At 43.3% G+C, this 24,570-nt stretch overlaps 1 protein-coding gene across 1 annotated transcript; it reads left to right on the top strand.

Annotated features, from left to right (window-relative positions):
• Positions 1 to 458: 458 nt before the first annotated feature.
• On the top strand, positions 459 to 23,901 carry arhgap35a (Rho GTPase activating protein 35a). Its single transcript, XM_019268293.2, has 6 exons — positions 459 to 4,308; positions 9,424 to 9,565; positions 15,150 to 15,227; positions 16,952 to 17,083; positions 18,631 to 18,736; positions 19,641 to 23,901. Exons 1-6 carry the CDS (start codon positions 571 to 573, stop codon positions 20,134 to 20,136), a joined length of 4,692 nt encoding a protein of 1,563 aa, XP_019123838.1. The 5' UTR covers positions 459 to 570; the 3' UTR covers positions 20,137 to 23,901.
• Positions 23,902 to 24,570: the final 669 nt, after the last annotated feature.

Genomic DNA, 24,570 nt, shown 5'->3' with positions numbered 1-24,570 from the left:
GTTTTCTGCGATAGTAAACCCCCACAACTTTATTCTACTGCTGCTGGCAGTGAGTCGATCAACCATACTGTTAGATGTCAGATAATAAGCCAAAACACATATTGAGTCTCAGCAAACATGGTGAACATGGGGATTATGTTGAAGACAGCACTGAAAGCAGTGCAGTCTTGGCAGTGTAAAAATTAAATGTGTTAAATAGGAAAAAATGCCATTTACCGAGCTTCAGCTGGGTTAAGTAAAGTGTAGCATTCCAGCAGCTTTGCCACTGACCTCAATCTTTTCAGGAAACGTTCAGTGTAGAAATAGGATCACAGATTAAGCATTATTAACAGCACATAGGCACACAGGAGGAATTTAGATACAAGACAATAGCTCTCAAATAATAAATCCTATCATTGGAATGTTTCTTCCCTGGATTAATTATATCTCCCCATTCTCTTTTTCTCTCTGTCATGCAGGGCCAGACCCCAGCCCAGTGAGCTCCTCTTGCATGGAAACCCTTCTTCCTTGGCAGCCTTCTCCTCTCCCTAGAGCTAGCGGCCAGCATGGCAGGATGAGCCTCTGCCAGCGATGATGATGGCCAAAAAGCAAGATGTCCGGACACCCACCTACAACCTGGTCGTGGTTGGGTTGTCCGGCACGGAGAAGGAGAAAGGCCAATGTGGTGTGGGCAAGTCCTGCCTGTGTAACCGCTTTGTCCGGCCAAGTGCAGATGACTTCTACCTAGACCACACCTCTGTTCTCAGTACCAGTGACTTTGGAGGCCGGGTAGTGAACAATGACCACTTCCTGTTCTGGGGAGAAGCTGGGCGGACGATGGAGGAGGGGCCAGAGTGCCGTATGAATGTGGTGGAGCAGACGGAGTTCATTGATGACCAGACGTTCCAGCCACACCGAAGTACGGCACTCCAGCCGTACATTAAGAGAGCAGCTTCCACCAAGCTGGCTTCAGCTGAGAAGCTCATGTACTTTTGCACAGATCAGCTGGGGTTGGAGCAGGACTTTGAGCAGAAACAGATGCCTGAAGGCAAGCTTATGGTGGATGGCTTCTTACTCTGTGTGGATGTTAGCAGGGGTATGAACCGTAGCTTTGAGGACCAGATGAAGTTTGTTACCAACCTGTACAACCAGCTAGCCAAAACAAAGAAACCTGTGGTACTGGTTCTTACCAAATGTGATGAAGGAGTTGAGCGCTATATTAAAGACTCGCACACCTTTGCCCTAGCCAAGAAGAACCTACAGGTGGTAGAAACATCAGCACGGTCTAATGTCAATGTTGACCTAGCTTTTCTTACACTGGTTCAGCTAATAGACAAGAGTAGGGGAAAGCCCAAAATTATCCCTTACTTTGAGGCACTAAAACAGCAGAGTCAACAGATTGCCTTAGCCAAAGACCGCTATGAATGGCTGGTCAACCGAATTGTGAATAACCACAATGAGACATGGCCTGCTGTCAGTCGCCGCATGCAGACTGCCCCTGAGTACAAGGACTATGTTTTCCTTGAGGGGACAGCTAAAGCTAAGAAGCTCTTCCAGCAGCATGTGCATAGACTTAAACAAGAGCATATAGAGAAACGTAGGAAGGCCTATCTAAGTACACTACCACAGGCTCTGTCTGTACTGATACCAGAGTTGGACGAGATAGACCACCTCAGCTGGTCTGGAGTTCAGAAAGTCCTGGAGACAAAGAGAGATTTCACCCAGTGGTTTGTAGTGCTAGATGACACCCCTTGGGAAACCACACCTCATATTGATATTATGGAGGATGATCGAATCCCCCAGGACCTCCTGGAGACCCCCCCAGCTGAATCTATCTATGAGACCCACCTGGAGCAGCTAAGGAATGAGCGCAAACGGGCTGAGATGAGATGGGAGTTCAAGGAGAAACTAAGTGTCTCGCCTTTCATTACACCAGGGAAACCCTGGGAGGAGGCCCGTAGCTTTATTATGAATGAAGACTTCTACCAGTGGCTGGATGAAGCTGAATATCTGGATATCTACAACAAACACCAGAAGGAAATCATTGACCGAGCCAAAGAGGACTTTCAGGAACTGCTTCTTGAATACTCTGAGCTTTTCTATGAGCTGGAAGTTGATGCAAAGCCAAGTAAAGAGAAAATGGGAGCCATTCAGGAGGTTTTGGGTGAGGAGCAAAGGTTTAAAGCCCTGCAGAAGCTACAGGCAGAAAGGGATGCTCTGGTATTGAAACATATCCACTTTGTCTACCACCCCACAAAGGACACCTGTCCCAACAGCCCCCACTGTGTGGACAGTAAGATAGAGCAGATACTGGCCTCCAGATTCCCAACCCGCTACCCATCATCAGATAGTTCTAGACTAGATGGGGGGAGGGCTGAAAGGATAAATCTCGTCATCCTAGGGAAAGATGGACTAGCCAGAGAGATGGCAAATGAGATAAGGGCCTTGTGCACCAGTGACGACCGGTACGTGTTAGATGGCAGGCTGTATGAGTTAGCCCTTCGTCCCATAGAGGGCAATGTACGTCTGCCAGTCAATTCATTCCACACACCAACCTTTACACCCCATGGTTGCCTGTGTTTGTACAATTCAAAGGAATCCCTCTCTTATGTTGTTGAGAGTATAGAGAAGCTTAGGGAGTCAACTATAAGCAGAAGGGAAAGGGAAAACAGCCTAGCTCAACTACCGCTGTCCCTCCTTCTGGTCACCAAGCGGGGGGTGGGGTCTATAGGGGACATTGGAGGTGAGACAGCTCAGACTCTTATTCAACAAGGGCAGCAGGTGGCTGGAAAGTTGCAGTGTGCCTACCTAGACCCTGCTTCTCCAGGCATGGGCTACGGGCGCAATGTCAATGAGAAGCAGATCAACCAGATGCTGAAGGGCCTCTTAGAATCACGGAGAAGCATAGGGAGCAGTTCCCCTCCCTTACCACCTCCATCTTCTGCCTTCAGAGACTCTCAGTCCCAGCCAATGCTAGAAGCAGATCTGAGGATAGTCATGTGCCTGATGTGTGGAGACACGTATGACTTAGACCAGCTCCTTGCTCCCTTCCTGTTGCCCCAACATTGTCGTCCTGCCTCCAGCCTCAGCAGTGGCACCTCAGTGTTGTTGGATTTCAGTATAGGAAGTCAGAGGCAGAATATTGAGCTGTCACTGCTCTCCTTCCATTCTTCATTCTCCCTCCGCAAGACCAGGCTGGTCCATGGCTACATTGCAGTTTATTCTGCTCGCCGCAAGGCTTCTATGGAGACATTATGTGCTTTCCTGTGTGAGGTCCAAGACATCATCCCAGTTCAGTTGCTAGCAGTAGGGGAGAGTCAAATGGAGCTGTCAGACTCAGAGTCTGCTAAGGAGCAGGTCAATCAGGGAGAGGAACTGGCCCATGAAATAGAGGCCAGGTTTAACACAGTAATATGTGGACATGGTGGAGTAGTAGGGGGGCTTCATAAGATTGATCTTTTCCAACCCTTCCTCAAAGAGGTGGTAGAGAAGCGCACTATTGTTGAGGCCACACACATGTATGATAATGTAGCTGAGGCATGTACCAATGAAAGCATTAGCCCCCGCTGTGGCTCTCCTAGTCCAGTTAACATTCTTATGGACTCGGAGGATGATATCGACCCATCACCACCTTACCCTACGTTGAGGGAGGATGGTGGTCTCGGTACCCACATGGGAAGCTTCAAGTTGCCAGATCTGGATTCAAGTGACACCTTCTCTGTCCTTTCTGAGCTTAGCACCTTTGAGAGCAAGCTGAACAACAAGGTTCCTCCACAAGTGAAGCCCAAGCCTGTTCGTAAGGTTAATCTTGGCCCCTACATGGACCAGCAGGGTGGCACCAACCGCCGCTCTTTGCCCCAAGCTGTCAGCTGGGCTCCAGGTAGCGATGGTGGCTATGACCCCTCAGACTACGCAGAACCCATGGATGCTGTGAGCAAACCTCGACCCACAGAAGAGGAGAATATTTACTCCGTCCCCCATGACAGCACACAGGGCAAGATTATCACCATTCGCAACGCTAACAAAGGTCACTCCAACGGGAGTCCTGGAGGGAATGGGTCTGACAGTGAGGCTGATAGCAGCTCACTGGAGCGTAGGAGAAAGTTGTCTGCCATTGGAGTAAAGCCTAAGCTTTATAGAGACAGATCCAAACGGCTTGGCAAGTTCAGCAGTTTTAGGACAAGCTTCTCTATAGGTAGTGATGATGAGATGGGAGGCCCACCCAAGGCTAGTCAGGATGAGGGAGGAGCTCAAAAGGACAACTCCATTGAGGAAAGTGAGGACCCCAAAAGAAGAAATATTCTGAAGAGCCTGCGCAGGAATACAAAGGTTAGTGTTTATGCAACCATCTGTTTCTGTTAAAGGTGGGGTGAGTCAGTCTGGAGAATGATGATTGATATTTTTTTTTTCAAGTCATCAAATACCAACACTTTTGGTTATGGTGAATAAGAAACAAACAGAGTGACTTGGGAGAGCCAAACAACACAACAGGTGGAGCTTGTGCTCCCAGATTGTAAAATATTGATGCATTAGGCTGCCAAAGTGTCTGTATTTAATGACCTGGGAATGAGACTCTCTTCTCTTGGATAACATATGGGTTAAACATGCTATCATATCCATGTTCAGTGACTAAAAAAAACTGTTAAATCTTAAAATGAAAACAGTTGAATTTAATTAGTTGAATTATATATTCCCAAACACAACCTTGAACAAGTATTATTCCAAGATGTTGCATATCAATTTTGGAGCACGTCCGTTGCCAAAGTACATCACTTATTGAATATCAAGAGCTTTCTCATTTAGAGCCGAAAAAATGACTTCCTAACTGAAAAGTGCTTTGCCAGGGCAAGTGTCACTTGTTTAAACAGATGACATTACATTTTTGAGCAAAACGCTTTCTGTAAATTGTATTTAATAAATACCAAAGCAATACTGGATGTTGCACACTTATGCCGCTTTGTCTGTAGCATCTTTGCACATGTATCTGTTTATGGACAGAATTGATAAAAAGAATTGACCTCAGAATTGAAGTTCAACACCCTTTTGCTTTGGTGAGTAAATAATCACATAGAATTGAAAAATAACTGAGTTCAGTATAATCTCTACTTTCTGCAGCTTAGTTCAGTGAAAGCATGACATACTGTAGGAGTTCCTCTGAAGGAAGGTCTGCAATGTTTTCCCCTGACCACTCTGTAAGAGCTCACTAAACTAGCCAGATCATCAGAGGAAAAAGAGACAAACTCCAGTCACTGAACTTCTATACCAGAAGGCAGAAACTCTTAATGAATAGGGACAGAGCCACAGTATACACAGTTTTTTTTTTTTCTGTTTGTGCACATGTGTATGTCTGCCTGGTTGCATCAGGTTTCCCATTACATAAGAGCTGGGATAATGATATTTGAGATTCATTTAAGGCAAGATTTTGAAAGCATCAACATCTATTTTACAATTCTCGCTATAGCAGTACACAAAGAGGAATTAAAACTAATGTTGTGTCTCTGCAAATTAGCTGTAAACATCCCTGCTGTTCACCAAGCAATAGTACAAACAAGCAAGTGACAGCAATGGAGTCCAAAAATGAAACTTTCACTGCTAAAGCATAATTTACAAAAGCTGATTGTGCAATCTTATCGTCATCATCACTTGTTTTACGGCTACATGTTGTTTACAACACAGCTACCAAAGGGTGCACTGCATGTACCATCAGTGATCTAGTGACTGACATCAGCATCATCTCGTTAAGGCAGTGTTGTTCACTGTTGTGCTGTGGTGTAGTATGTGCCAAGGCTCGTCAACTTGTTCCTAAAACTTCCCCGTCAGCTTAGCTTTCTTTGCTTCCTTCCTTTAATTCTCTCATATTCACATTATTTGTCTTCTCTTCTTGCTGATTCATGCCTTCTGCTTCTCACATTCCTGTCACACTCTTTCTCTCTCACTTCCATTACGTCCTCCTCATATCCCTTTTTGCTTTCTATTTCTTTATCTGGACTTTTTTTTTTTTTTTAATCTTGCACATACAGGAATCTCCTCCCTCCCTTGTTCCCTCAGTCTCTGTCTGTCCCTTTTTCGTTTCTGTGCTTGTCTCTCACACATGTTGTGACAATGCTTTTGACCTCGCGCTGTTAGGCTTATCAGAGTGGTATGCTGTTCGTTCACACACATGGCGCGGTACAGAAGTGTCAGTTGAATAGGAATTACAGCTGCTTATGTTGTGCTTGTGCGCCTGTGATAATTACCATGGCTGTCAGTAGGGTGGAACAGGAGGGGAATGTTTAATGTTTTTTCACACACTCAGCTGTGATGTCCAAGTACCTGTGTGAAGGCTGTCTTCTCGCATAGCTCCTATCTGTCAAAACTACGTCCCTTCCTTTGAGCACCAACTGACATAGCTCATTTACCCCCATGTGAGCAAGTATACAAAGCTCCGGTAGCTGTGACTTTTACCCGACCCTGTACTCTGACCCTGCTGTCAGAGGGGGGTAAGTGGGATCAATAAAGTATCACATGACGCATTATAAACCAGCATGTTTCAAAACATATCCCCAAGAAAATTGAAGCCAGCAGAATATAGATCAGTGTCGTCATCAATACACTAATTAGTGCCTCTGATTTGTGCCCTACAGCAGGTCTGGGCTCTGGATGTGCACATTACAGGCCATTATGGCTTATTTGTGGTGGTAACAAAGTTCCATCACCTGTTTTCTAAGCAGCTGTCTCAAAGATAAAAATCCATTTTCAGTCTGCTGCAGCCTGAAATGCCCTCGGGATCAACATCACATGTTATTGAGTTATTTGATCACCTAAGGAGATTTATTGTATAGCGGTGACTCAGAGTTTGTATAAAACTAGCTGCTCCTGTTAGTGGCTTGTCAGGGCTCACACAAAGTCAGATTTTCAGTTTGTTTTAGGGTGAACGTTTGAGTTTATGCAGTGTAAACACTTTCCTGGTCCGAGCCTGGGGGTACTGTCTGCCACTGTGAGTCATGACGGGTAAGAACAAATAATTGAAACTAGACTCTGAGTTGATTTTTTTTTTTTAAAACCCCCTTTACCTCAGGCCACGACCAACTGTGTCTCTGTCCCGCCCGCCCTCCCCTTGCGAGAAGCCGGAAACATTTCCTCTCTCTGTCTCCTGCAGTTTTTTTTAAACCTCCTCAGCCAGCAAGAGGAATGCCTCAAATTCCTCAGTCACCTAGTTCCAGTCTAGTGTCCTCACACAAGAAATAAGAGGGAGGGATGCAATCAAAGAACGGGAGAAAACAGAAACTCACAAAGAAAATGAAACAGCGCCAGGGAGAAATATATATATTTTTGTATAGCGGCTTTGTGTGTCAGCGTGCTGTGTATGTAAATGCTCACCATGGTGTCTTTATGTTTTTATTAAGGATGTGTTGTGTTTCTCTTTTGTGGTAGAGGTCTGTTTTGTCTTCTCAGCGCTGGCAACATATCCTGTCTCAGTCAGCAACTAAAAGGAGTGGCCAGAAGGCAAAACTGCAGGGGGAGAAGACAGTGAGAGAGAAAAGTGGGTGGAGGAGAGGAGGGGGAGAGCATAGAGACAGTCTGCTAAACTGAGATAGGGCACAGATATACAACACGGTCAGTGTGATAGGACACAAATAAATTATGAGCTGCTACTTGGAGCTAAAAAACCAAGCTGGCAGTGAGTTATGAAAGCATAGCTGTCTGCTTCCACAGAGGCTGTTGTCTTGTAACGTCACGTCTATTATTACTTACCCTTTGAATTCAATTCAAGCCTCATGTGGGTGTTCTGTGCACACACACTTAACGTGTATATGCAACATAGCAACGAGTACAAGTGTCTGTATGTTGAGTGTCACAGGGGGATCAGGCAGGGCAGCGTGGGAGGTAGTTGGGAGTGATAAGTGAAGGAATTCTCGCTAGAAATCGGCTTATAATACAAAGATAACTGGGCATTAGTCACTGACTTGCTGGGAAAAGTCTGCAGTTATTTAACCTAGATGTGTTTCGGCACAGAGCCTTCATCAGCATCTCATGGGGGTTCTCGCTGAATGAACTGCAGACTCTTCCAGTAAGCCAGTCAGAGTTGCAGAGTTATCTTTGACATTTTGTTTTTTGAGCACTCAGTTGACGGATCGAGTGGTGCCCTTTTTCTACAGTTTATTATAGAAAAACACCCTAGATCGAAGATCCAGAATAATACTGGGGTTTTGGAAAGATATTTTTGCATTTGAAAAAATTAGATTTATTATTAAACGTTTTGAGCAGTTAACATCCATAAAGTTATTTTGAATTTTAACTAGAAAGATACACACATTAAATTAAACTAATAAATTTAGGTTTAGGGATGCTGGAGTGGAGTGGAGCTGGATCTCCCAACATATACTCCCTGATAATGATTCATCTGTAATAACTGCAATTCAGCCAATACTATTGGCCTGCAGCTGTATTGTTCAGGCTCTTTTTTAGGTGAAAGCTGAATGAAAAACAATACCATGGCACCAATGAGCCAAAGAAAACACAGATTAACAACTGAATAAATTCACTAAATGTTCACACATCAGGCAGTGAAGAGAAAGTCCAGGTGAGCCTTTGTTGATTTGCTCTGTCTTAATTAGTGTTTCAGCCTACCGCCGTGAGTGAGTGTGTATATATGTGATATCGAAAATGTTTGGAGTGCAGCGAGGCCAGTATCTGGAGCAGAGGGCACGGCGGGCTCCTTCTCTCTAATGAGCACTCCTCTGCTCTTTCCCTGTGTCTGTCTGTCAGGCCTGCACTGCACCCACAGTCTGTATGTGCCCAGCCAACCATGCATCTCTGCCTCACCACCCTGCCTGCCAGGGCAGAGCCTCAGGGGGCTGACAGACTTACTAGAGATCCAGGCCTCAGGGGCCTTCAAAACATTCCCACTGAACACCATTAAAGCGCAGTACAATTACTGCTGATGCCCAAGCCCATACGGAAGCAGGCAGAAAATGTTGCAGGAGTGTATTAAAGGGTCTCTTAACTAGAGAATAACAGGAGTTAGAAAGTAATTAAAAAACGAATAAGAGAGTTTGATTATCTGAGACCTGCAGTGCAGTAAGAGAGGAACACTGAATACCAAAGGAAGGAGGGCAAGGACAGCGAGACCAGAGCGTTGAAGGGACTGATGTATATCTCGCTTTGCACAGAAGAAGGGTTTCAGACAGGAATGTCTGATAACTTATCAGTTTAAGGTTTGAGGGAATGTGCGGGATGGGCGTGTGTTCATCCTTTTGCTTAAGTAGCTACTAACATACAAAACACTTTTCCTCTTTTCTGTCTAAATCAAGTCATTTTAGGATCAACGCCTCAAGGCTCAGTGTCATTTTGGAAGCGTTTTGTCACTCAGGCTCAAATAATGTTGAATTATTTCTCTTGTGTGCACCCACCAATCTGTTCTTTGTTCTTGTTTGTTTTGTTGTTGTTTTTTTTTTTATCCAGAAACCACGATCCAAACCCAGGCATTCCATTTCCAAACCCATCGAAAGCAACTACTTTGGTATGCCGCTTGCCACCGTGGTCACTCTTGAGAGGCCAATCCCAGTGTTCATTGAGAAGTGCATCCGTTTCATTGAAACAACAGGTAAGAATCTGTTTCACTTCACATAATAAGAAGCGTGCTTAATGTAAGCAGCACGGGCTGTTGATAACTATTTTTAAATGATTTCAAAGGATCCATTCTGCCTCTATATATGCTATACCTGCTTCCTTTGATCTCTCTTTTTCTTCCTGCACTTCCTTATCTTAATCCTCCACCCCAGTGTCTTCACCGCTCAAAGCGTGATTCTGTTGTCCTCTTTAAATCGCACGCAGCCTTTGTATCTGTGTGCACGTACGACTGTGCTTTCTTTTGTGTCTCCCTTATTCTTTGTGCGATAAATGGTAGCGTTTTGCTGAGTTGTATCCTTTATACCTGAGCACCTCGAGGGACATGAACCAAGTTAGGGTACTTCTTCCTTTTTGATAACCTAGATAGTGGTCTCAAAAAGATAAAAACAAATTGAAGTGTAAAGCCGAAAGCCGGATGGCCGCTGTTGTGCAGTGGTTCTAGTCACAACTTTAATATGAGTCATCAGAGTCCTCTCCTCTCCTCTCCTCTCCTCTCCTCTCCTCTCCTCTCCTCTCCTCTCCTCTCCTCTCCTCTCCTCTCCTCTCTGTAAGAACAGATATGATTGGATAGCCTCTTATAACCTTTCCACCCTGTTGCCCAGCCCAGATGCTAACCCCCCTGCCAGGCTGCTCTGGTGCCCCACTGCCCTAGGACTGTCAGCTTGCCTCTCAGTCTGCCACCAGCTGTTACACTAAACCAGAGGCGACTTAGTGCAGGGTCGATGCGTATGTATAGATATTGGCACACATCTCACTATTCCCGGCCAGGTTATGACCAGGATGTCTCCAACCAAACATTTCTTCCATATATACCATATATATTTATTTAGTTAGCTGTTTAAACTCAACACGACAAACTAATATGTAACTAAAAGTCTATTTTACCATTACCATGTAGTAGATACATACTATATTTATTATAGGACACAGATTATAAAGAGGTTACATGCTTGTAAAATAACATGTGAGTTTTATTTTTCAACATAAAGGCCTTCATGCTGTTTCTAGGCTCTTTCCATACTCCCTTCTTTATATAATCGTTAATTCATTCATTTAAACTGGTTCTAAAAATAATATTGGATCTACAAATATGTGAATCTAACAAACGTTGGACTTTTAACTGTAAAATGTAAAAAGTCCCCCAAGGCTGCCTAATATCCCCGAGGACTCCTAGAGAACATGATGTCAACTGTAATTTTTGTCCCGATACTTGGGTTTAAATGTTTGTCTTAAAGCAAACTTAATGTGGTTTAGGAAATGTAGTTAAACATCTAAGTAATGTTGTTGCCTAAAATCTTCATTACCTTCCATAAAGTGAGTTGGACTTGGACGAGCGAGTCGGTCTGTTGCTTACTGACATGCCAAATCATTCCAGTGTAATCTCTGTCCTGATTAGAGTATTTGTGGATTACTGAGGCCTTGGAACAACATCCACTGCTGTCCTCTGGGTAGGAGTAAGCAAGGCTCTAGATAACAAGACATCACGTTAGATTTCACCTCGCCCTGTTCATATGTTAACTGGAGCAGTCACAGCACTTAACTCTGGATGAAAGGGGGAAAAAACGCTTGCATGTGCGTCTATATACGGACTGGTGTGTGTGTATGTATGTGAGGATGAATGCACAGATCCTCAGGAGATGTTTTCCACCTTTTACCCTTATTCACTCGAATATTTTGTCTAATGTTCTGTTTCCTCCTCTCCTCCTTGTGTCCTTTTTTTTTTCTTTTAAACTTATTTTTTCTGATCTAGTCATCTTTCTCCCTCGGTACCGTCACTTGTCAGATTTGATTTCTTTCATCTTCCTGCTAACCTATATTTCTGTTTCTCCCCATGTCCAATCATCACTTCCCTCAATTCTTTGCATTTATTTTTCTCCTGCTATCCTCTACCCCCAACCCTTCATTACTTTCCCTCCTTTCTCTTGTCAGCCTGCTTTGTGTGTGTGTGTGTATGTGTATGTCCGGGTGTGTTTTAGCCAGGGGGTTGCCAGGTAATGTTCTGCTCCATCGCTCCCTCTGTCCGATCAATATCACGAGGTAGGAAATTGGAAGAATGTTTGGTCTCAGCTCTTTTCTGTGTGTGTGTGTGTTTAGCTTGCTCCTCTGTTATTTTTCTATATATTCATGGGTAAGAAGTGTAGCCTCACAAATCTTACAGTCACAACCAATAAGAATATCTTGTTTACATACTAACACATGCAGCAGAGAGTGGCACACCCACACAGAGAATTACTGCGACTACTAGGGGAAATGAGTTACAATGTGCTATTTAGTTTTGATTGTAGTTTCTGCAAGTCAGACATACTTATCCCGTATCTGTGTCTACAATCTGTGGGTATAATGACACTCACAGGAAATTACTGTACAGCGCTGACACTATGTTTGTCACTACAGTATGTGCTGATAATGAGTGACGTTGTGAGGCTGACCCTGGACCTGCAGCTTTGACCTACATCCTTCCCTTTCCCCCCCTTTCTCAAACAAAAACACTCCGAGCTAACTTAAACCCGAACCCGCGTGTTCCTGCTTTTATTTTTAAATGTCACTGATAACCATCTTACAGTGTGTTCATATACTGTATCTGACCTTGTCTCTGTGAAAACAAAATATTTGTTTAGCCTCAGACAAAGCCAAATTCTCTTATTTTATAAGTTTTAGTGTTTAGATTTTTGCCGCTGCTCTTCTGTTTTTATGTTTTCTATTCAAAAAGTCTTATTTCTTTGTCGGCTCTCTTAATTGTGCTTCATACCTCACTCCCTTTGTCCTCAAAAATAATAGGAGTGGATGTGGTATTTTGTGTTATTTTCATGTATTCTTGTAGAAAGGCAGCTACTTAAAATCAATCCATAGTGACTGCTGTTATCTCTCCTCAGCTCTGGCTTGCTCTCAGCATGGTAGCAGCAGCAGTGGGCTCTGCTCATGGGTACCGAGGTGATGAATGTGTGTTAGCGTGTGCGGGCATATCTGCTGGCCGTAGGAGCCTCCATAGCGACGTAAAGGGCAGCACCCAGCGACAGCCTGTTTTCATGGTGAACTATGAAATCAGCCTCTGGGCTGCTGAACCCAGAGAGAGAGAGAGAGAGACGTTGAGGTCTTGGGCTGATGTGGGATCAGCTGGAGCACTGTCAGACAGTAAAATGCTGCAGGAGAACAGACGCGCTAACTGCAGGGGCATTTATCGCCCTCAGAGTTTGCATGGTTTGTGGTTCACAGATGTGTTTTTGGCCACTTGAGTGCAGCTGGAAGCTGTGAAGTTGTCATACATGGTTTTATTTTTAGGCTTCTGCTCCTCTTTGTGTGTGTATTGCATGAGGATATAGGCTCCAGTTAAAAATAATGATTTAAATATCCTAATGTACAGCACTAGGGATTGATAATACCTTTTAAAAGAAGAGGTTCGACTTTCTAACAGTGTTTAAAAAAACAACACATTGTTAGAGGATGCTGTTTGCCACAGGAAGTGCTCATATTTACGTTGAACCCAGGAAGGACTAGTGCTTTGTCGGACCCCAGAGGAAGAGGATGCTGCTGTCTGTTTTGGAAAGCTCACCTAGATTCTAAGCTATCATTGTAAAAGTCTTTCATTCACCTTTTTTTTTATCCACTGGTTTTTCTTCCCCTCCCACTGCTCTGTGGCTCCTCTTCAGTTCTTCTCTTTCTCTTGTAGCCGTCATCTTTTACGTGTTTTGTTGTTTCAAACACATTTGTTATCCCTCTATATATCCCTCCTTATCTTAATCCCTTTATTTTTTTTCATCAGTCTGACCATCACTCCTATGCGTCCTCACACTCCCCCGCTATCTTTCTCATACTTGGGTGCTTGTCTTATTTTGCCCCTATCTCTGACTCTCTCTCTCTCTCTCTCTCTCTCTCCACCATTGCTGCACTACTCCCCTCTCCCTATCTCTCCTCCCGTCCCTGTTTTCCTAGTGTCTGGCTAGAAAAGCTTTTGTGGATAATTGATTGGTAGAAGGAGGAGATCGATGCTGTATGCCTTGACTGAGAGCTCGCTCATTTCCTCCCTGCCTCTCTCTATCTCGCCTTCTTTTTCTGCCACTCCCTATCTCCCTCGCTCCCTCTGGATTGCTCTTTGTCTCCCTGTATCGCCACCAAAGTGTGGACAAAGAGATATAAACCTTATCGTGTATAAATTGGAAAAAATATTAATGAACGAAAATGAAGTGGGCTTTCACTCACAGCGCCTATCAGTGCGCCTCTTCTTTCTGCTTGTGTGTTCTGTGTCTGAGTGCACGGATATATAGACTAAAGTTAATATTTACAAAGACTACTAGAAATTACAGTCAATTAATTTAATTCCGTTTAAGACTACATATGTGTAAGTGATAGGATGTGCTAAATTAAAAGCTGCTCTTTTGTGGACACCTGCAAAGCAACAGAGCTAAAAACAAGCAGTCTATGCTGTTGAACTTGAAATATTTTGAAGGGCTGACATATTTTGAAACTGCCATTCCCGCTGAATGAAAATTATACAGCATGTGCGGAAATATTAGATTAGTTAGTCACTAGTTGTCAGCTGGACGAAAACATCAGTGATTGGATTGAAAGAGCCCCCTAGAGTTAAGAAAAATCTGTGAGATTTTCGTTTGTTAAAACTTTGGAAACTGTCATTGTTATATTAGATTATAATTATTGCTGTAAACGCTAATAAAATCCACAGAGGTCTCCTTAATAAGTATTTAATTGGCTTCTTCAATCATATTGCACTGGAGTGCACGTGCTGCGAGCCATTAAAAGTCTGGAAAAACATGTATTCAGGCAGAAGGCGAGAGAAACTGAAAGGCATAATTGTATGAAAAATAGCAGACTGTTTGCGTCCCTGCTCTTTTGTCTTGTATTGTTGTAGTGATGAATGGAGAGCTCTTGTTAAGTCACCTTATGTGTTCATTTGCAGTATTCTTCATTGTTGTCAGTCAAAGTGTTTGTCTGGACTGAACAATTAGATGAAGCAAAAGCGCATATATATATATATATATATATATATATATATATATACTATCTATATATATATATATATATATATCATATATCTCTATTTTTTTGTTTTTTCTTATATATAAATATATATAGACGCGGCAGTTATTTTCTTGTTTTTTTTCAGGTGTTAAGTTTTAGACATACACATCAATTCACATCAACATCAATTCGTTCATTTGGCATCTAAAAAAAAGACAGAAAGTTCTCTGTAAATATGTAGTATGAAGTTGGGTGTGTGAAGAAAAACAAATGGCATCTGCAGCTCCTCAAGTAATTTCAAAGTGTGTGGCACTAACATATCCTCAGTGTGTCACAGTACAGCAGTGTTCTCTTAGCAGGCCTGCAGGAGGGCTTTACGGGTTTAATAAATAGTGCTAATAGTGTGTTTAGATGGAACAGGAGGCGGGAAGGGACCATTAGAGCAGCCTGTATTAGCTCTATTTTTATGATTTAGCGAGGGATTCTTGGAGGTGATTGACCAGCTACTGTAAATACTTGTTGCAAATGAAACACATGAAAGCACTGAACTAACAACCTTCTTCTTTCTCCCCCCTCTCCATTAGGGTTGAGCACAGAGGGCATCTACAGGGTGAGCGGGAACAAGGCAGAGATGGAGAGCATGCAGCGGCAATTTGACCAAGGTGCGTTACTTTTTCTGCCTACAGTGCTCAAACGTACATGCGCATATTCTCACTTCAGCTGTACAATTACTTAATGTGAAGAAAAGGCCATAAAGATGTGTGTATGTCTGCTTCTATCTATAACAAGCCTGGATCCCCTTAATTAACCAGGGAGCATTAATTCCACCAAGGGAATTGGCCTTGGCTTCCTTTTAGACTGTAGAGCAGCCTCCTCAATCTTCTACCTGCTCCTGTGTGAGTGTGTGTGTGTACTACAAGAGCTCTCAATGCGTCTTCATGCGTGTGTCTATCTGGTGTGGGCAGTTAATTACCTCCAGATTGGTTTGGTTAATGAAGCATGTCGCTGCCGAGATAGATAGCAGAGCAAGATGGCCCATGTATGCATGTGTGTGTGTGTGTGTGTACACGGGTGTCCACGCCTGGTTGAGGTTAAAATCCAACTCAGGTAATCAGAGTTGAAGCCCGGCGTTGAATCATTCTGAGCCTCAGGCCGATGGGACAAGACAATTACACGCAAAACTGCAGCGTGGGTGTCTCATAGCCATACTGGTGATGGCACTTCATCAGCTCCCCCAAGATTCAGATAACTCATTACAGGAGAAAGCGGCATCTGAAGCACGACACACTGGAAGCTCTCAAAAATGGGAGCTTTCTTCAGACTGTTCAGGAGAATTTATATCTGTATGACTTTTTCCCTGTCTCTCATCCTTCTACACATACTACCTTTGTAAAGTAAAAAGTTATCAGAAAATGGCTTTTTTTAATTAAGTCTCTTGCTCACACACACACACACACTCTCTCTCTCTCTGTCTCTCTCTAGAGCACTAGAGGACCACTTGAGTGGTTTTACTGCCTGGCTCTCTCTGAGCTATTTCTCTCTGCTCAAATCTACTTTATAATTATCTACAATTTATTCTGCGTTCATTTAAGTATGTTTATTTACTGAAATAATCCTATCACCAAAGATGTTTTTGCATTTATTCATATTGATTAAATGATGAATTGAGAAGTCCAGGATGCGCCTGTTTTTGGATAAGAACCCTCTTACATCAATGATCAAGAGTAATTTCACATTTTCTATATATTATGATTTAGTATGTTTTCTGGGAAATCAATAACCTAATGGAAATGTTTGTTGTTGACCAGAAATACCAGAGTACCTGACACATCAACGTACTTTATCACATTGATGGAAAACAAATAGAAAAGTCCATTATTTCTATAAAACACTCCTGTTTATTGATTTGTTAAAGCACCAAGCTGTCTTCTTGTTCTTGCTTCTCATTGTACTCACAGATACTTTGAAAAGGTGGAAAAAAACAAAACAATATAAAAATAAGTTTAAAAAAAGAGATGCCAAATAAAAGTCTGAAGAACAGAAGAGGTTTGAGAAGTCTTCATTTGTTTTTGTTAACTTTTGTTGATACAGTTTTGATGGCATTGTTTCAAACCGCTGACCTAGAACTACTTATTTGGATCCACCCCTGGAAACAAACAGTACAGCAAAATCTTAAACGGTTGACAAATTTATAGTTATGTCACTTTTGTAGCTCAATTTGGTTGAGTCAACATTTCCAAAGTGAGCTTCACAGCAGCAGTGTTGCTGTTGTTTCAGAGGTGTTTCTCAGGTGTTTAGACACGTCTTATATTTAACTGCGTGCATTTAAAATAGCAAAAAATGAAAAATTTAAATGTCTCCTTTCCACTTCAATCCTTTTTTCCAGACCATAACCTGGACCTGGTGGAGAAAGACTTCACCATCAACACAGTAGCTGGAGCCATGAAGGCCTTCTTCTCTGAGCTACCTGAGCCTCTGGTGCCCTACAGCATGCAGGGAGAGCTGGTGGAGGCCTTTAGTAAGTCCTGGGGCTTTGGTGTGAGGGGGACACAGGGCAAAGGGATGTGGTGGGAGAGTTTGTCACAAAAATCCGAGGTGTATTGGATTTTGCCTTAAATCCTTTCCCCTTCATTGTAACTTTTTTTTTTTTAAACCGAACAAGCAAAACTCTTGCAATCCAAATCCATCCATGGGGAGAATTGGATTTGCCACTCACACACTGTGAGGAGCCGGGGATCGGAGGAAAAAGGGATGGAGGAGAGAATATTTAAGGCTTCGAGAAGGAGGATGTGGGGATGACTGCTCATGATGGAGAGATGCAGGAGTGCTATGGATAACGGCTTCTGGATAAAGTCATAAAAACACAGTCATATGTTAGATAAACGAGGATGCTCCTGCGCTCTCCACGTCCCCCTTTTTCTCTCTGTGTCCTGTAATCTGTCAGAACGGAGATTTAAGGCATAGCTTAGTCTTGCATCGCGCCATAGAGATTTACCCCTGGGCCGCAAGGCTGCTGTCACTCACCGAGCTCTGCATGCGTGTGAGTATGAGTGTGTGTGTTTTTTAAAGGGCCCAGCGAGACCCTTCAGCCGTGACAGAGACCTGATAAAGCTCCTGCAGTGTGTGCTACAATAGAGGAAAAAGAAGAGAGAGAGAGAGAGAGAGAGGGAGAAAAAAAAGTGAGGTGAAATTGGAAACAAGAAAGCCATCATTCGGTTCAAAATAGCAAATTGCGCTGGGCATTTTCAAAATCAGAGCTTTTTCTTGAGAGGAAAGGAGGAAAAGGGAGATGTAGAAAAAGCTGGGTGGGTGGATGTTAGTGGATATTGCCATGGTGACGTTTGCTGTAGGAAGTAAAGTTTTGATTGCCGGTGATAGATGTACAGCAGGAGGAACCGGAGCTGAGTGAAGTCATAACGACTCAAATCTGTTTTTGATCCACGCTGACCTCATTGAGGGAATACAAACTCAAATTCTCTGATTGTAAATCACGTTTTTTTTTTTTTTCTTGCGATGTAGAGGAGAACATCTGCTGCTCTCTCGCCTCGCTCGCATTCACACAGGATGGACTGTGTTAGCCGGTGACGTCAGCTTTTCTGACTCACTCCTCTCTTAACACACCCAGTGTATGCGTGCGTGTGTTTATGTGTAAGTTGCTGTAATCTGTAGGACATTGTGATGGGTGTATGCACAGTATGTTTCTCCTCTGGAATGTGTGTGGTCTTTGTCTGGTGATATTTTTTTTTTTTTTCCCTTTTCTGAGAACTGTAGTTTGGAGTCCTTTCTTGAATCGAGTGTGTGCGTCACTGAGATGTGTGAAACTCGTACTATTGTAGGATGAAATCACTGTGTCCTGCACGGATTTTTTTGAGAGCTGAATCCAATTGCTTCCACTATGCTCTTCAAACTCTCCTCTTCTCTATTGTACCCCCCTCCCCTCTCATCCCTCCTCATCTTTCTGTACTCTCGCTCCCCTGACATCTTTTCCTCAGATTCCCTTAATCTTTCCTTTCAGCCACTTTCCTCCCCTCCGCTAACCTCTCGTCTCTCTGTGCCACCATTCAGAGATCAACGATAGGGAACAGCGCTTCCAGACGATGAAGGACATTCTGCGCCGCTTCCCCAAGGAGAATTACGAGGTCTTCAAATATGTCATCAGCCACTTGAACAAGTGAGTGAGTGACTGGGTCAGAGATGACCTTTGACAGCCGTGCTGACTACACCGCCGGTCACCCGGGCCAAGTGACTTCACGGTGACATCACTGAAAGAATAGAGGTTTTACTTACAGTGGGTTGAGTCATGGTCTTGTGTTAACATGGTAGTTATTTAATCTCTCCTCTTTGTAATGATGATAATGAATGTGGCAGTTTATTTATATATTAGTTGTTCTGTCAGCTTAGGTATAACAAATTGCCACTGTGCTCCAAAAATGCCAGGAAGACTTTGTAGTTTAAATTCAAATTATACAATAGATCCAAGAGGTCCCAAGATGAATCTGAACAAGGAACAAGATGATGAAAAGAAAAAGAACTGTCACACAAAATTATCTTTATTTTTTTTCCCCCTCACATGAAAGATACTTTAACTTCCTTTAAATCAAACAATCTGAGAAGGACTCTAAGGAGAACTCGCGCTTGACCTGCCTGTGACTCACGCCTACGCTACGGCTATGACTTTTAATGATGATTCATAAGTAACTTCATCTAAAGAGGTCCCAATCCAACCACTTCTAAAGATTTAGAAGTTTTCAGGACAACAGTATGAACTGTGGGCATGTGCAGACACCACTGCTAAATTAAAGTTTGGTATCGTAATCGGGACAAATTTTTGAAATCACACTTGTGTATTGCTTTAGAAATGTTGGTCGGTTTGCCCACCACTGCAGTGCAGAGTGAAATATCCCAACAACTATTAGATGGATCAACATTAATGATCCTTAGATGATGAAGTCACTCTTTCCACTCTTCTTCGACATCATCTCAAGACATCACCTAGGACTTTGGGAAAATGATTGACATGTTTATCAGTATTTGAAATAATTGATTTCAATTGTTTGATTGTTTTTGTTTACCAGGGTGAGCCAGAACAACAAGTTGAACCTGATGACCAGTGAGAACCTGTCCATCTGTTTCTGGCCCACGCTGATGAGACCTGATTTTACCACCATGGATGCCCTGACCGCCACCCGCACCTACCAGACAATCATCGAGAGCTTCATCCACCAGTGCTCGTACTTCTTCTACAATCAGCCGCTGGCCGACGGCCTCCCCGGCTCCCCCACCTCTACGCTCTCCTCCATGGGAGGAACCTCAGCCTATTCCTGCATGGTTGGAGGCTACTCATCCTCACCAACTCCATCTCCGACTCCCTACGTCCTCCCCGCCACCCCTCCTGTAATCCCACACTATGGCCCTCCTATTCACCATCACCACCATCACCACCACCACCACCTCCATCAGCATCAGTCCCCACCTCACTCCCCACCTCCCACTCCTCAGTCCCCAATCCCTGCCCTGCTGCCACCCTCTCTGCACCCCCATCACCCCCCTACGGAACAACACACGCTGTGAACCAGGGATCAAGGGAAAGAGGAAAACAAAACGAAGAAGACGCATAACAAGATTCAGAGAGATTTAAGGGTTTAGAATAAGAGATTTTGAAGTTCAGGAAGGAATTAAAGAAGATAGATTGAGAATAGGAGGTAGGAAAATAGAAGTTGGGAGAGATTGAGTGAGATGCAGTATGTACAGGGAGAAAACCTACATGTTTGGGAGAAGAAGGGGGCATTTGAGCCTCCAGAAAAGTGGACACACACACAAGGCAGAAAAGGGGAACGCTGAAGAGCCTCTGAACTGGCGGTATGATCTTTCTCCCTCCTCGCCGCTTCACCCCTTTTGTCTCTCAGCCTCACTTCATCTGTCCTCCTTGCCTTATAGAGAAACCTACACACACAAACACACTAATGAAGAGTGAGATGTTGCCAGTAACTGTTAAAGGGACTCAGGGAGGGACTCGGAAGTAAAGTGCAGGGGGTTGGGGTTGAACTCTGTTGTGTTGGGATTGCTTCATCACACACACACACACACACAACTTAACACAAGCGGCCAGTGTGCCTCCGACAACCATCCTCCTCAGTCCCCTTAGTGTCTAACTGTGCTGGGTAATTTTGGTGGCCGGGCGCACGTTTTTTTTTTTCTGTTTTTGCAAACCGACTCACCTACTGCACCTACCTGGAGGCCGTTGCTGGGACATCGTGGAGCGAGTCCTGAACATTGTTTGTTTATTTCACCACTGTACAGAGGACTTGAGGAAGAAACACGTGTTACTACTCACCCTACAGGATGTTCTGTCCTCCGCGATTTACACATTTCTATCTGTCAGCCCCTCACACACACACTAACGCAGACAAATTCAGTTTCAGTCAAGGCAGTATGCCAAGCACAGAAAATCTCAACCGACCGGATCTGCTAGGCAGCAAATTGGAGCAAAGGATTATGGGGGCTCTCATACCCATGGCATTCTAGGAAAGCTCCTCCCAGTCTCTCTCTCTCTCTCTCTCTCTCTCTCTCTCTCTCTCTCTCTCTCTCTCTCTCGATTTTGAACTTCAACCCCCTTGTCTTTGTAAACACATAAAGAAAACAGTGGACATTTGAACTGATCCAAATCTTAATTCTACATTCACATTCCCACTGTCCGAGCGCATAAAAAAAAAAATATAAAAAAAAAAATTGGTTCTTCGTTTGACAAAAACTTGTGGAAACACAAAGAAACCCGGGCCTATCACTCAATGAGTGGCCTTGTGTGTAAGCGTCTGTGTGACTGTCTATATGTCTGCGTGCGCATGTATCCATGCCTTTTTGTGTTATCTGAATTTCCCTGTATTAAGCAGATAGTGGGAATAATTCCAGGGTTGGACCTTCACCTGTCATGTTGCTTCTTTCACGCCGTGGTGGTTTTATGAGCGAGCCGGTGCTGCAGTTTTCACAGTAAGGACCTTGTTCAAAAAGCACTTTCCTGAGCACTTTGAAGGCACATTTTAAATTGGAGCTGCCATGACATGACAGCCCCGTTCACTTTATTGTCAGTCCACCCTACTCTCTCTCTCTCTCTTTGTCTGGGAGCACACCACTGACATCTAGAGGAAGAAATGGATATTGCAGCCATAACCTCACCTCCACTACTGCATGGGCGTAGCACCATTTTCCTACTGTGGTTTTTGTAGTGTCAGATTCTCTTCTAGGTGCAATTGTTAAGACTTTTCATCGTTGTATGTCAGGTAAAATTAACTTGGAGAGTGTAAATAAAAGAACAACAGCAGTTTTAAATCTGGTACAAATCAGTTGAGATTATCTCCATTCAGCTCTAGTCACAAAGCATGTGGCTATATTGCAGTTGATTAGACATGCAGTGAATAAAGCAGCCTCTCTGTCTTTTGTTTCCACTTCACTAAAAGCCACTCAGCCCTTTGTGGAGGGGTGCACGCCACTTGACATATTTGAGTGGAAGGAAATGGAGATTTAGGAGATCGAGGCACAATGTAGCATTTACAGGCCAGAAAGTAAGAGCTGTAAGGAAGTGAGGCTCAAGCTTTGACAGGTGGGACGATTTTTATCATCGGGAATAATTGGTAACCACTGCTCCAAGCCTCGGCACGCTGTGCTCCAAGGACACAGCATTATGCTTCTGGAAAGGAGACTCAAACCTTCTCTCTGTGGACTCGAAATATGATTTGCAAGAGTGTAACCACTACGCCAGACTCCCCCCGCTGTCACTGTTATGCCACCACATCCCCTAGTCATTCCCCTGTCCAAAAGAGACAGTTGGGTCTGGGAGAGACAGCAGACAGAACAGACAGTCCATTCATCCGTCTGCATGACTGGAGTGGAGCATCACAGAATTCCTCGGCCCAGCCTGCTGTTACCGTAGAAACCAGAGAGATGGGGCTCGAGGAGAACTGCTGAGCCTTGATCGAAGCAGATTTTTGAATTTGTGTGTGTCTCTGTGTGTGTGTGTTTGCGTGAGTTACAAGAAAGAGTGTAGGCATGTGAACTTATGCGTGATAATGTTAAGCAGATGCTCACCAAGGTCACTTATTCGTTTGACACTGAATTGCATCTCTGCATGTCTCCACAGACTGTCCTCTCTGCCCAAAAGGCAAAAAAAAAAAAAAAAAAAAAAAAAAAAAAAAAAATCAATCACTGAACTCTTAAAAGGAGCTTTTATCAGTCTACACTACCTATTTACCTTGTGCGTGTGTGTGTGTGTGTGTGATAGAGGAGTTAAGAGTGTGTGTGTGTTTGGGTGGGTGGGTTGGTGGGTTTTGAGCTAACATGCTAGCAAGCTGTGCTTGGCAGACGGCCAGACACCAGCGTGATCCAAACAGACGTGAAGGAGAGGAATGCAGTTCTCCTTGCGGTCATTACCCCGCTGTGTAACCCTGTTAGCTTGTCCAGATTACACACACTGATCCTCAGAGAAAAGTGTGAGAGAGATGCGGGGGGAGGAGGAGGGAGGGAGGGAGGGAAGACCGACAGCAAACGGGTGAATGGGATCATTATTTGGGGATGGAGGGAGGAAGGAGGGGTGTCCACTGGTACTTGTGTGTGAACGCCGGCCAGTGGCGTTCCCTGTGTATATCAATGGGTTAATACTGAACTGACTGTGAGGCAGCCAAGTGGTGGAAAAAAAGGGTCGAGGGAGAGATGGGGGGAAGCAAAGTGACAGTTTAGAAGAACAATTGAATTAAAAATGTGACTTTGGTTCAGCGATAATATGTGGTGCAATGCTTTTCTTTTTTCTTTTTTTCAGTTTTTTTTGTTTTTTTTGCAACAATGTGACTTTTGTTGTTAAGTTTTAATGAGAAACAAGCAAAACTATATTCAAATGGTTGTTTATTGGTATGTTAGGGGGGAGGGGGGGGGTCTAACACTTTGCCCTTTAGTCAGGTGTGATAGAAAAAAAAGTTCTTTTTATGTTTTATTTTAATAATTAAAAAAATACAAAGCTTTTTTTTTTTTTACACAATTTCTTTGTGAACGATTGAGAGACCAGCCCAGTATAGTGCATGATTTCTTCCCACCCAAGGAAGAGGGCTCCACCACTCTCACTATTTAAGAGATGATAAAGAAAAAAAATATTAAGAAATAATGGGGAGGGGAGGGGAGAAAATGTTAAAAAAAAATAAAATAAATGAAGTACTGTAAAGTGAAAAGATAACATCAAACAAAAAAACTGTCATTATTTGCTGAGTATGGTAATTTGTCTCAATGGGAATGGTGTATACAGCAAGGCCTTATGTGATCTGTATCATAGTTAATAAATCAAATCTTGTAAAACGTCTGCTTCTTGTCTCTTTGTTACACATGAGTAATCAGTGACGTGGAACAGATAAGGAAATCCTGATCAAGTCTGAGGAAAAAAGGTGAATGTCAGGGGACACAGCCTGCTCTGGCTGTCAGTGTAATTAATTTTTAATCAACTTCAAACTTTAAATGAACCACAACAAGCTCTGGAAAAGCTACTAAATGAGCCTTGAGTTAAGATTTGTTGCTGTTTTTGAAGAAATAACTTATAATTTGCTAAACATCAGCATCATAGAAAAGCACTCATCGCTTTTCCTCTCAGGCATCCATATTTTTAGACCTGCAATGCGAGTAGAGAGGAAAAATAAATATGCAGGAACACAGATGATTATGTTTATTCTTTATTTCTCTTAATCATCTTGCAACCCTGCATATTTAACTTGTGATTCCTTATGGGGTCCAGACCCCCAGGTCTTTAGAGCCACTGGTCAACTTAACAAGTTAAAAAGAAACTTGATATTGAGAATTACTGAAAGGTCGACACAAAACGGTACAAACCATATAGCTGTTACTATGTAGTAAAGTTAAAATATTACATACATGGTATTCGTAAACACGTAGAGGCAGGTTTTTCATTGTATATTCACCTGAACACCTTGATGAGTCACCTAGTAAGACACGTCGCATTTTGCAGATGTTTTC

Source organism: Larimichthys crocea, chromosome VII (genome assembly GCF_000972845.2).
Source record: "Larimichthys crocea isolate SSNF chromosome VII, L_crocea_2.0, whole genome shotgun sequence".
Classification (NCBI taxonomy): domain Eukaryota; kingdom Metazoa; phylum Chordata; class Actinopteri; family Sciaenidae; genus Larimichthys; species Larimichthys crocea.
The sequence above is the reverse complement of the archived record's forward strand: the minus strand, read 5'-3'. Positions and strand labels throughout refer to the sequence as shown.